Here is a 14,315-nt window from a genome sequence, read left to right on the forward strand (position 1 = left end):
CGAAATAATCCGTGGCGCGCGGGCAGCACGAAGGGCGCCACGATTGCGCATGCCCAGAAGCAACGGGGAGGAGCGAGGTCCCCATGTGACCGGGACGTCACGAAAGTAGGGGTGGCCTAGACGGCTGGGGACGAGAGTGGAATATCCTTTCAGGTGGAGAGGGGCGAAACGCGGAGAGGGGTGCTCCGTGCGTGCGTCGCTCGGGGCTTGGGACGCATGCAGTCGGCCATCGCGCCAGCGCAGGCTGCGGCGGAGAGCGCGGCAGAGGGCCCAGCCACCGCGGGCGAGGGGGCGCCGGCGCTGCGAGCGCCACGCTGGCTATTCTCGACGGCAGGAGCCCTCCAGGGAGGAGTGCGAGGGGGTCCCGAAGGGGGGCGAGGGGAATCTTGGCGCTGGCAGATATTAATTGAAGCTGGAAGAAATTATAATGCGGTCTCAGGGCTACGAGGGAAATGTTCTTGGCGTCTCATTCGCCCAGAAAGGAATCGATCATGGAGCTCGCGGCAGCGACGTAGCAGTGAGCGACAAGCGGCGCTCCAGAGCTCTCCCCCTCAGCGCAGCGGCGGCGGCAGCGCTCGGCAGCAGCGGAGCTCAGTAGTCGGGCCGCAGTGGCGCTGGGAAGGTGCAGAGGGCGCTGTGGCCAGGGCTGCCCCTCTTCGGCCCCCCTTCGTATAACAGGCAAGCCCCGCGCGGGCCGGGCACAGTCGTGCCCCGAGGCTTCGTCGGGTGGAGTTGGGTCGGCATCGTGTGCTCCTGCCAGCTTGGTGTGTTGCTTTTTTTTTTCTCTCGTGCGCCGCCGCGACAACTGTCTGCGCCCATGGCGCCACCTCTGGACGGCCCGTGATCTGCGTCGCCGCGGGACCGCTCCGGGGGACCCATGAGTTCGTACCAGTTCGTCAACTCGCTCGCCTCCTGCTACGGCCAGCAACAGCGCGGCCAGGACTCGGACTATTACACGCCGCAGGTGCAGCCGTACGCGGCGGCCGGCTGCTACAGCGGCCCGGCGTCGCCCGTGCAGCCCTACGGGGGCCCCTACAGCCAGCCCGCCGCGCACCTGCAGAACGGCGCCGAGCACCCGTTCGCCGGTTGCGCCCAGCGGCTGCCGGGGGGACACCCGAGTCCGCGCACGCCCACGCCGTCGGCCACGGCCGTGTCGAGCTGCAAGTACGCCGCGCCGGAGTCGACGGCCGCGTCCCCGCAGGACCTGAGCGCCTCCAGCACCCAGTCGCCGTCGAGCCCGGAGACCCGCGGGTCGTCGCCGTCCCCCGGGCAGCCTGCACAGGGCGCTGCCGGGGCAGCGGGCGGCCAGCCCAGCCCGCAGCCCCAGCAGCAGGCCGGAAGTCGGGCCGCGCCGTCGCAAACCACGCCGCCGTCGGGACAGTCCGCGCAGCAGCAGCAGAAGCCGGCCTACCCGACCACGCCGCCGCAGATCTACCCGTGGATGCGCAAAGTGCACGTCGGACAGAGTGAGTACCGGGCACGAGGTCGCGCTGACACCGGCGCTGTCACGCCGAACCGCGCGCGCCGTAAACACGACGCAGAGCACGCGGTCGCGCCGCCGACACAGGCGCACGCGGTGCTCGCCGATCGGAGCAGTTCGGCCTCCGGAGGCGGTCCTGGGTTCGTCGGGCCTTTGGCGCGGATCGCCGGTGTCGTAAATATCCGCCGTCTCCACCCCTCGCGACCGGCCGTGCCGGCACTGGGTTGGCCGGTCGGAGTCGTAATCCTGTCAGCGGCAAAGCCGTCCGCGCTGCCGGTGTTTCCCGTGCTCCGATGGCCTCCTCTCGACGGGCCCATAAAACCGAACGACCGGCGGCCGTCTCCGGTTCGCTTGGCGGAGGTCTCGAAACGTTCCCGGTCGGCCCAATTGGGGCCCGTCCTCTGGCACTTTTAACGGCCGGCCCGAAATTTACGAGCATCCAGGCGCAGGCACGCGGGTCGTGTTTTGTTGGTTCTCCGCTCCGCCCACTTCCCTCGAGGCTTGGCGTTTCGAGTGCGGAGAGCTTTCCACGTGTTCTTTCACGTGGGGCCGCGTTCGGTACTGCCCGTGATTTCTGACGTGATTTCGCCACCTCGTGGCCTGTGAACTGTTCTGGGTTGAGTTTATCATTCTGGACACGCTGAATTTTATGACGGGTGCTGCCAGCTCGCTGTCAGTCGCAATGTGGTGGAGGTAACTCTGTGCGGGTACAATTCTCATTTGCGGAAAGGACGGCACGATCAATCAAATACGCGTACAACCGTTCCCACCAAAAACAAAATCGCTGTCCGATTTAAAATATTACGCGCTTTGCTTCGTGTCGTGTGCACTGAATATATTTCTCGTCATGAAACGGCAGTGTACACGTGCAGGTGCTCCGAACAAGTTTCGTTTTAAGTGCGCGAGCCTCTGTCCAAATCAAGAAGGCACCGAGTTAGTGTCAACGGATGTTTCCCAATGTTTAATATCCGGTCATATAATGTTTCGACATAGTTTTCCATCACTGCTGTTACCTTTAGATTAGCTTATTTCATCGTGACACTAGGGCGGGCAGTTGGGAGCGTTTCTATGACAACCCGACTCCGCAGCGAAACATTCCACGTGCTTTTCACATTGCTTAGCGTTGGCCACGCTTCACTTAACAAATTATCTATTTCGTCTCGCATGAACATCAAATTAGAGAAAGCTGCAAGATCAAGCTCCTCGCTTTTGAACGCGCATTGATTACAATCATTGTGTCGGGGTTGAAGCATGCACGTTTGCTAAAACTATGAGCTCGTGCTTCCGGTTTTTATCGCTGCAGTCCACGTATGGTTAGGACGGACTATTCATGGTGAAAAGTTCGCTGTGCGTTTCCGTTTTCCTCACTTTGGGTTGTGCTCGTGATAGCCACGCGGTTATGATTTAATTTTGATAGTGCATAGAAGCTTGGCATTGCATGTGCTTGCAGCAGAAGAGGAAGTTAAAGTGTCCTCACCTTAGGTTATCACAAAATTCCATCAGGCGGCGATACCAAAATCCTCGCAGCGAATAGTCACGAGAAGATTATGTCAAATCTCATATTCATACATTTTCCCTCAACTTTCTAAGCGTTTATAGTCATAATGACCACCAACGATCATTTTTAAAGGTTCAAATATACGTTTATCTATGTGGCAGTCACTTTTATGACACACTGGGTCGGTCTTAACGCGGGTGAACACAAAATTCGGGTCGTACCTCTCGGTTTTGCGTCCGCGTGACTCTAAGGAGTCACGCTGTAGTTGATATATCAACTTCAAAGGCACTCTTTGTAGCAGGTGTTGCTCGAAGGTTGAAAGGTCGAACATTATCCAGATTTTTGTTTATCTCTTCGAGGTCTCGGGCGTGAAGAAAGCTCCTCAACCAACCTGGTTTGTCGAAACCGCGCATAGCGTTGCTCACACATAGCGGCCCACACTCATTGGGTTCAATTGCCCCAGCCACGTGGGACAGTAAACTGCCCTGTTAACGCTCTCGCGCCGCACGTGCACCCACGGGACCGAAGAAAGAGGTGGTACATGGTTGCGGAAGAGAGCGCCGCTATTCATTCTTTTTTTTCGCGAACCTTTCTGCACACACACACACCGCAGAGAAGAGAAGAAGTACAAAGAAGACACCTCTCCGCGCTCGCAGCCAAATGATCGATTTGTCTCGAGCCACGAAAAGCTCTCCGCGATTCCCTCGCCCTCTCCCCGAGGTTTCTTAGGAACACGGTCTCTCTTTTGACTCGGGTTCAATATATATACGCGCGAGTTCTGCAACTCTGGCTGCCAAAAGCCACCAAAAAGAAACTTGCGAAAAGAAAAACGAAATCGTGTCGACCCCGAAGGACTCCGCGGAGCAATCGATGAATGGTGCACGATTTTTTCCATTGTCTTGCGTTGCATATGTCATGCTCATCGAGACGAGGTGGGATTCCAGTCAAAGGAAACAGTGTAAATGAGCACACTTTTCTGTGTATTTTGTTTCCATTTTTTTTAGGTTTAAACCTAGAGGTCGTTCGCCTCCCTAGGCACGATACTATTCCATTATGACTTAACAAAAGGCAAAGAGAAAAAATGTATGTAATTTAAAACTGTAATTAAAAAAACTATTTGACTCGGCTATATTATGTACTAACGTAATCGTGATCTTCGCGAATGTTTTTTTTATACCCATGGTTGCGTCACCAATAATATTTTTAATGGCAGTACCAGTAAACATATTATATTAAAAATACGAAAAATGCAATTTGCACCGCTCGTACAATTTTTTCTTTTTTTTCTGCTATGGTACCAATATTTGTCAAAAGTGCGTCAGGGGTTTTGTTTAGGCGTGATTTGTGAAATTGGAGCTCCGATGCACTGTTCCCTGCATTGCCTCAAAAACCACTAGAGGGCTGGAAGCAGGCATATCGCGCGACATGTGTTCTAATTGATTTTGCATCCTTCTTCAGGTGTTTACGTCTAACATCACTCCGCGCGACGGCAAATGTAAGGATGATGCCGGGTAAACGTCTTCAAGCAGTGTCGTGTTAAGTTTCAAACAACGTCATTATTTTGTTTCTATGTTATTGCCGTTGAAAAGTGCTCGCACCGGTCAGGTCAACGTGACATGTCCGTATTAGGTGACTTGCAGACACTTTTAGACGTGCTACTATCCATCGTCGAGATCTAAAATTGATTAGAACGAATAATCGGTCGCGCAATAGGTGTAAAAATAATGACGCTTCGCTGCTCCTACTGTAATCATTGACAGCATAAGAAGTGTATGGGTTGGCTTATCCTGTTTCCTCTTCTTACTTGGTGATTTGTCCAGCGACGTTCTTAAGTAGCCTAATTTACTGAGCAGCGACAATAAGATTTTCAGTACTTTCCACGTCCTATGTTTCTTAAGCTGGCAATGGATATCGCTAATAATACTAGAAATCGAACACAGATCAATATCCTCAAAATTAGTGCTGCAGTGAACACATCCAACCGTCCTTAAACGCACGCGACTTTCCGGAGAACTACCCCAGCTCCGTCCCATTGCCCCTTTAGAAAGCATTAAACAGCATCGCTCATCGGCGCGCGCTTTAATCTCTCCTTTTAATTATATTTCCTTTCGATTTATCTTCTCCTCTCCACTTAACACGAAAGAATTATGGAAGCGGAGCGAGACCTGCGAGTTTCGAGCGGCGAGAGATCTCCTTTGTGCGGCCGCGCGCGCTTGCTGCATGCTCGCCACGGCCAGGCGGTCTCTCGCTGCACCATAAATTACCGCCGCGCAGAACGAAAAAAACCATTACGCCGAATCGATGTTTCTCCAAGAAATTGGGCGGAATCCGTCCATAATACGCGGATGGTGTAATACAATGCGCGTGTGTCTTCTTCATGCGAGCCGTGGGGAAGAGGAGGAGGGCATCTTTCGCCAGCAGGAAGTTTCGGACCGCGGGGGCCTCGGTACCCACGCAGCGGAGCCCAAACCCCGGGGCTAGGTTCGAAGAGAGAGAGAGCGGTGCCACTGGTGCCTCGGCCGCCGGGGGCCATACATACATGGCGGCCCCTTTTTGGCTGACTGATGATGCGCCGGGGCTAATGATCGATGCAGCCGGTGTGTCACTCTGCTGCGGGGGCCCCTTGGCGTCTCGCAGGACGGAGGAAGGCGAGGAGGTGCGCAGCGATGGGACACGACGTCCACGTATCTTGATGGCTCTCTAATAACGAGTCCCAGGGCAGCATGAATGGAACACTGGCTCCTCGCGCGCCCCCGATAAGCAGTCTTCTCCCTAGCAGCAGTGGAGACCAACGCGCCCCAAGGAATATCTGCTCGGTATCTGCCGCCGGGGTGTGCGGATTCGCGGAAGAAAACGCTCTCTGTTTACACACTGGGCGCATCGCAAAAAACGCCGTTTGGTTATTTTTGTTTTGTTTTGTTTTTATTCGACGGTCAAAGTTTGTCTACGCGGAATCAGGCGACGGCATCAAAGGCAGCGCGCGGAAATGGTGGCCACCCGTGTGTGGTTGGTTAGCGTCGGGTAGGGTGCCGCTCTTTGGGAACGCCCCGGGAATATTTATGGCCACGGGGGAACTAACGGAAGCTCTTGTGTGTGTGGTTTTGTGTGTGGTGGAGCACCGCGTGGTACACGAAGGTGTATATCTGGTTGGGGAAGGCACTTCTTTTTTTGGGAGTAAAGACGCATGTGACCGGTACCTGTTACAGTGCGGCAGGGGCTTTGTTTGGGTGTGTTTCGTGTCATTCGAGTTCCGATGTACCGTTTCCTGTTTATAGTCTCAGAAATCTCTCGGCGTTATGGAAGCAGGCAAATTGAAAAAATGTGTCTTCTAGTTGCGTTTGCATCTTTCTGTAAGCGACGGTTTGTTATATATTTCTGCGCAACTGAAGATGTAAGAATAACGCAGGGTAAACAACGTCTTCGATTTACGCGGCGTACATATACACAATTATCCGCATAGGATCTTGATGTGTCTTTCTCTACAAATATCGATATCATTCTAGGACCCCCTAAACCGCTACGTTTTATTTTTTTTTTATCATTGTAGAAAAAAAAAACGCGAAGTGTGTGATAATTATATCGAAAAGACACACTTATATAAAGCGAAGGATCCCTCTTTACACTAAACTAATGATCATTCGAATTATTTTAACAAGAAAAAGGACCATCTACTCATCCATTCCCCTCGGCCATACGTAATTTGGGGGCGTCTTTTACAGCTTGGTTGAGACTCGTGCCCCGTGGAAACTTGCTCAGTACGCGTGATTTTCGTCACTGACAAGATGAGAACGGCAGAGAGTGCATTTCGGACGCCAGGCCTCCCAAGCACGTGCTTGTCGCCTTCCCTCGTGCTCGGCTGCGCGTACGCCCACGAGGCTCACCAGGCACAGAAGCGCTATCGAAGGTGGTAAGCTCGCCCTGGAAGGGTGACAACTAAATCTCCTTTCTGCTGTTAAGCCAGCCACTACATAGTGGGCGTTCATTCCAACTTTAACCGCCGCAACATCGGCTAAAGACAGGCGTTAAGTTCTTCCATAGTTCTTTCATTCTTCATGTATCGTCACAGGTGGTGTCTTGAGTCGAGACCCACGCCATTAGCGTGAACAGCCGAGGACGACGTGTGACAAATGTATGGGCGTTTAACTTTCTGCGAGTTTATTCGTATACGAGTTCAAAGCCTGCCCGCCAGAAGGTGCCACTGCGTGGACCTTGAAATGGTGCCAGGATTAATAGTCTCGGGGTTTGTCCCGCCCTGTTGACACCGAAACGGTACGTCAGCCGAAATATACGAGGTCCTCAACTGCTTAGGGGTGTTACGCCAGACCAGTGATAAACATAGTCGCTCTCTGAGGAAGACACTCCCTGGTTTTTCCATGCAAGTGGAAATGGGGGGTGGAAAATTTTGATTCAGGCGAGCGCATCGCGCGCAATGCCAATGATTAAAAAAAATGATTTTTTCTTCTTTTTTTTTTTATCACGGCTGCATAGTTGTCATTATTTTGCTAAAGGGTGGATCATAAAAATCAAGAGGGTTTGGATCGGGTTTTAAATCGGATCAGTTGTACAGTGGTGATTCAAATCAAAACTTTCGCACAAAAAGAATTACAGAATCTCATTTTATTTAACGTTTGTCTATATTTTGTGTTCTCTACGTGCAGTTGTTTTGTATTTAAATCAAATCATCATCGAGCAAGAAAGATTTATAGCAAGCTGAACACACACAAGAACCGGTGCTACCAAATTAGAGCCTTGAGGTTTCGTTCTAGTTCGTTTGTCAGTTACCCAGCGACCTGTGGAAGGAAATCACAACGCCAAACTAAAACATGAAACGAATTGTCAGCGAAAAAATCGTAACACGAAAGAAAAACAAAATAAAGCTTTTGTCATTAGCTAAACAAATTAAGCTGCTTTTGTTCTAATATGGTTAAGCTAATATAAATACGTTTTTTTATTCTTTTTATGCATTTTTTTTAATTTTTCGGGATTTTTCACAACCCGTACTTTTCAGTGATTGGACGGATAGTTCTAGTAATAAAATACATCTCCTTATAAAAATGTACTTTTCTCAAGCTGTAAGGATTTAAATCAAATTAGTCTGATTTAAATAAATATAAGTATGATTTAATTCAAACAAGTCTGATATAAATGAAAGTGATCTGATTTAAACAAAATAAATCTAACTTAAATCGAGTACATTTGATTCATTTGAGATTTTCAAAAGCATGACTTTATCACCCTAGCCTTGTGTCTATACAAAAGCGGTAGTTTCAAAGATGGTGCGGCGTTCCCACCAGGGCACACGTACGCACAAGCCCACGCACACACAAAAAGACACGACCATAGCCTTACAAGCGCATGAAAAGATAAGCACCCCTAAACTGCATGTTTTCCCGCTTATAATAATCCAGGTGCCACCTTTATTAATCCGAGTGTCCCTGAATTTAATCCAGCTGTTCACCAATGTAATGCAAGTGTCAATGAATTTAATCCAAGTTTTCAACAATTCAATCCCAACGCCGTTCTTTTTAATTCACGAGACACTCAATTGAATTTGTTTTATTTGTGAATTAACGACTACTAACTCACATGCTTCAACCGTTTGAGTAGTATAAGTTCCTTTCAAGTCATGAAGTACTTTTCATTGTGATATGCGCATTGCGTGACTCATTTTCTAGTAAACTTTGCGGGATTTCTTAGACCGCAATCCGCAAGTTCAAAACTGAATGATGGGGATGTTTTGTCTGTTTTAGAATAATAACAAAAATTTTCAAGACACTTGACAGTGAAACTGTGTTTGAAAAATATGCATTTCAGTTAGGTTTATAAATGCAATGGCATTACCATTCCAAATTCAAGGTGCCGATTTTCGACTCCGTACTTGAAATGATTGCGGTCGTAGGCCGCGCAATCTACACGTTGAACTTTTTGCAATGCTTCTTGCGTCGCCGTTTGGAGCATCTGCCATCGGTGTTATTTGAAGGTGGTAGCTTAAGGCCGCAAAAGCACGGCTGCGCTAATCTCACTGAAGTAAGTTTTCACCGCCGGACTTGAACTTTAAAAACACCTCTTTAATTGGGTTAAAAACGGACTGTGTGGCGGTAAGTACTTCAGAGAGAAATCTGGTACAAGGAGGTATCTGGGGCTCGTCGGTGTGCGGGGGCATTTATCGAATATATTGACCGCATCTGGGCCAGGAGCTGTTGCCATGATCTCCAAGATTGACAGACTTTTAGATGCACACGGTTACACAACAAAGCAACTTTCTCTGCAGCCCGTTGACCGAAATTGCGATGAGGTAAAAAGTTCAAGAAAAGAATCCTCTATGTGACCGCAGGGGGACGGCCCGATTCAATTTCGATACTATGTTAAAGAGACAAACTATATTGTCTGCTCTAGTCGAAGGCTTGGGAGGTGAAAATGTGGGAAGGACGCCGTCGTGAGACCTGGCACCAAAGGGCCCAATATCAGCAGCCTCGCATGCATGTCTGCTGGCGGGATCCTCTTGTGGAAAAAGCGCCCTGGTTCACTTTCAACAAATTCCTGGAGGAAGTTTAGAAGGAGATGATGCCAACAGCTTCTGGCACGAATGCGGTCATTATATTTTATAATGCTCCCACACACCGACGAGACGCAGACACCGCCTTGTTCCAGGGGCACTCTCTGAAATGCTTACTGCCTAACAGTCCGTTCTTCAACACAATTGAAGAGATGCTTTCCAACTTCGAGCCCGGCGTGAAATCTTACCTCAGTGAGCGTAGCGGAGCCGTACTTTGGTGGCCTGAAGCTACTATCTTAAAGAACACCGATGGCAGATGCTCCAAACGCCGACGCAAGAACCAATGCAGACAATTCAACGTGTTGATTGCGCGGCCTATGAACGCAATCTTTTCCTGTACATTGTGCCCACCCTTAAAACCGAGATCATGTAACTCACATATTCGAGTGTGGAATACACGCAGTCGAAAATCAGCATCTTGACATGCAATGAAAATGTTATTGTCATTGAATACGTACACGTAATCGAATACAAATTTTTCAAGCACGGTTTCACTGTCAAGCCTCTTGAAAATGTTGTCATTCTAAAACCAACAAAACAACCCCATCAATCAGTCTAGAGCTTACGTATTATGGTCGAAGAAATCTCTCAAAAATCATGAAAGAACCAGACATGCAAGCGCATATCCAGTGAAAAGTCATGCATGACTTGCAAGCAACTTAGAACTCTAAAACGGTTGTAACATATATCTTAGTAGTCATAGTTAATTTACAAATAAGAACGGATTAAATTAAGTTACTTGAATTAAAATGAATGGCGTTGGAACTAAAGGAATTAAACTGTTGACAACCTGAATTGAATTAATTGAAACTTGGATTAAAGTGGTGTACACCTCGATTCGATTCAGGGACACTCGGATTAAAAAAAGCTGGCACATGGATTATTATGAGCGGGAAAATTTGTAAACACAGATGTGGCGAACACTTGAAGTCTGAGGTTAGGTAAGTCTTGCGAGAATTTCAAGGCTTCAGACATTTGGTAGAGGAAACGTAAACTCCGTAAGAAAACACAGGACCTATAATTCATTGGTGAATAGCACGATTTCTTTTTCGATTTCAGTATATTTCCTCTATATGGCAAAAGGTATAAAATGACACCAACAAAATGGCAATTTTGAATATTTCAATCGTCATCCCATCACTCTTACTTTTTTGTGTGTGTTCCAGTCATTAATTCAGCATGAAATTAACTTGCTTTTTTTCTTTTTTGTTTATTGGGGCTTCCCGCAATGCGAACGTCACTTTTGAGAGTTTCTTCGATGTTTTTGAATCGATCAATGTGCTCTGCCACATAAGTTCGGTAACACAACAGGCTACAGCTTCCGAATATAAGGATGCACGTCCACATGCACGAACAAATTTTCATAATTGATGCGACGTCAAATATATCCCCGTGTAATTCTGTGAGAACATAACGAAGCAGTCGTCTTGGTTCAACAAAAACAACGTGCCAATATAGTAGTAATCTTGTTTTTGCTTCCATTGCGACCATTGTGGATTATCTTTTAGTATTTTGGCTTTAGCTTTCTTCTAAGGCGTTTTACTCGCCTGAATATGAAATAACAGCCACATCATAGTTACTAAGAGCTGAAGAAATGCAAAGCATGGCTGAATCAGTTCACGTATCTTGCCTTCATGATTTGTTCTTCGACATTTTTATCGCCTAATCCTGCGATCACACTGGACTTCCTCACACCCTAGTTTTTTTAAGCTCTCAGTGGCTACAGCTTCAAAGTGTTAATACAATACCAAACATGCTTTCTCTACTGGATCAATAAGCCATGTGGCCTTTGAGGCTTCCGACTCCGCCCCATTATATATAGCTGTAGGTTGTAATAAGATGCGACAATTTAACCCCATATGTTTATCGTAATCCATCGTATGTGTGATTTTCAGAAAGTTTCTACGGGAGGCTGTGCAATCCAACTGAGTCAGACAAATAGTGCCTTGTTTCTTCTTTTTTTTTTCAGCTCCATGGACGCTATTTTGTCATTTAATGTTCCCAAAAATCGCTTTCTATCATTGATATAAAAAAAATCGCATTGGGCAGATTTTTTTCCATCTCATTCCAGCCTCGAGGAGCATAATTGAGCGAAGCCTCCACGCTATGCAATGCCTGAATATTACTGCCACGCGAGCGAAAACCTTATGTGATTGTCTATAGTGCCTGACAGTCAAACAAAATGCAGGGCGTGCACGATTATGTTCACTCTTCTTGCTGTGTGATTCGTTTATCTTCGGCGTTCTCATCTTAATGACGCAACCTCATTGGCTGCGGAGCGGTAGGTATACATGCCCGTAACTCGCTCGCCCTTCATTTCTTAGCGGTCAGTAACAGCACGTCAGGATGTCAGTCATTTTAAGCTTGCTGTTGCAGTAACAGTCCTACAGCCTTGTTTACACTGCAAGCGGGCTCACGGGGTTTATAGTTCCGAAGGTTTATTTATTGTCTGGGAAAGCAGTTTTGTGCGACGGCCTGCTGAAACAGCTCAGTCAAGAGCATGGCTTACTAAATTTGGATAGTATTGGTTATGCCCGAGTAAAAAGTTTGGCAATGCTAAAACACGCCAATCCATACTTTGGCAAGCCATAGGGCATTCGATTGGCACGCACGTAAACAACAAGCAATCAAAAGGCAGGTTGACCCAGTAAAACAAATGCGTATACAATTTTCGTTGTCTTTAAGTGTTTTGCTTCCATCATCCTGATAGCTTGAAATAATATAGAACACAAGTTTTCTTTTGTAGTCGACCTTAAGGCGCGTTCACACTCTTGCAACCTAGTACGACCGAGAAAGACTTCTTGGGACCGGATGCACTGAGCGGAGCTGGTCCTAAGAGATCGCAAAAGGCTTAAAAACCGGTTTGGTCTCTCTCGGTCGCACTCGGTTGCAAGAGTGTGAACGGGCCTTTATTCAAATTAGAAAATATTAATCCGCTGTTTTGTCATGTACACCCGTGAGCGATATGAAGGTGAGCAGCCCTCTTCTTGTTTTCGACGCTCCTGCAAGTTTTGGAACAAGCTCTGTTTCAGAAGAGGGCTAGAACGCAAAGTTTAGACCCCTAAGCCACGTTCCATTTGAGACGTTGAGAGTTAATGTAGCTTTATAGAGCCCTAAAACAGGCAAGAAACCATGTAAGGTGTTCACCTTCATATTGCCGGCGGGTGTACAACCATTGATCCTTATGAATGTCACTTTTTGTTCGGTTTTATTACATCCTAAAGTAAGGACTACGCTGCAAGACTAAAAACGATATAAACGCTGAAAGCCAATCCGAAGCACCGTCAAATCTGAGATGTAGACAGGCGCTCCTGAGGCATAACATTGACATTTCTAAATTGCCGTCTACGTCTAATGTTTCTGTATTTTTATGCCATGGCCAATATACCGAACATTTGAGTGAAGCATACATTCAAATTACATTTTCAAAATATCTACACCAGTGTATTAGATCCTATAATCATACTTTCGTGATGTATCTGTATTTTTTATATATATAACTGCAAGAAGTAATGATAGAAAGGTCTAATGGTCGTATAAATAAATGTCAGAGGCATTATATAATGTGCATTTTAAAATATCTGCGATTTAAAACTGAACGTGACGTGTGACATGCACACGTCAAGCTCAATGTCATATATCAAATTTTACTTTTATATATTTAAACATATTTTTGCCTCGTCCTTTACAGGGCTTCTCAGTAAATGCATCATATTTTATGTATGACTGCACTGAGGGAAAAATCCCGGCCGAGGTGCCCGCAAACTGACGGAGGCTTATTGCGGAGAAGACGCCGTGTAACCGAGCTTTCGGTTGCACGTCAAAAGATCCCCAGGTGGTCCAAATTAACCAACAGTCCTCCGCTGGGGCGTGCCAGATGCCCGTCGTTGGTTTGGCACGTAAAACCCCCAAATTTGACTTTCACTGAGGGAAAATATTCGCCCGGACATTCTTTACTAAATTCGACGAACTATGTAGCTTCGGCTTTTTCGATTACGGTACCCAGCGCCCCTGGTAGGCGTTCGTGCTCCTAGAGTTTCCATATTGATTTCCGCCTCCACGACACACCGCGAGCGGCAGAGCGTGCGAGCGATGGAAACGGAAGGTGTACGAGATAACATTATCTGAGAATTGCAGCAGCCACACTTTTGAACAGGCACTGTTCTCTGATTACTATCGTGTTGCCAATTAATGTCCCGGCTACCGGCGCTTCTGAATTCCTTTTTTTTCTCTCTCTCTCTCTTTTACGTTTCAATCAGAGTAGACTTTCGTGTGGTTTGAATTTGTTCGCATTGAGTTCACATTTTACTTGTAACAACTTACCGTTGTTTGAACAAAAGCATAAGATTTCAGCCTCTTGGTTTGTTCGCAATATAGCTAATTGGGGCATGTAATTGAATTGTAAACCTGAAACGTCTGAAGGTCTTTCACCTCCGGTTGTGTTTTGCTTTTTTCCTACCTTTACCGTCATTAATACTGTAGCCTGGAGGATTGTGATGTCGGCCTCTCTGTGTCATTTGACATATAGACAAGATTAGGACCGCATCTACGACATCATTGAATACTCGAACAATCTGGCCGAGCAGGAACGAAATATGCTGTTTTGACTAAATCTGCAATATGTATATATTTGGAAAGAAAAAACAAAAAAACTGCAGGTGAAAGGTTTTCTTGTTTACTTTGTACAACCTTGCTAATTATGCTTACCAATAATTTTATTAAATACTTATTTTAAGAGCCCTTAATAACTTTAATATCCGTGAAGTATGCAAGAAGGTGCT

At 47.2% G+C, this 14,315-nt stretch overlaps 1 protein-coding gene across 1 annotated transcript in view; it reads left to right on the plus strand.

Moving 5' to 3' along the window:
- The first annotated feature begins 218 nt into the window (after nt 1-218).
- LOC8038060 (homeobox protein Hox-A5) overlaps nt 219-14,315 on the plus strand; it is a 90,247-nt gene continuing 76,150 nt past the window's right edge. The window contains exon 1 of the mRNA XM_002406361.5: nt 219-1,466. Within this exon, the coding sequence (XP_002406405.2) occupies nt 878-1,466 (589 nt within the window). The 5' untranslated portion in view covers nt 219-877. The remainder of the gene's footprint in view (nt 1,467-14,315) is intronic.

The sequence above is a fragment of the Ixodes scapularis genome, unplaced genomic scaffold (assembly GCF_016920785.2).
Source record: "Ixodes scapularis isolate PalLabHiFi unplaced genomic scaffold, ASM1692078v2 PGA_scaffold0__279_contigs__length_252992795, whole genome shotgun sequence".
Classification (NCBI taxonomy): Eukaryota; Metazoa; Arthropoda; class Arachnida; order Ixodida; family Ixodidae; genus Ixodes; species Ixodes scapularis.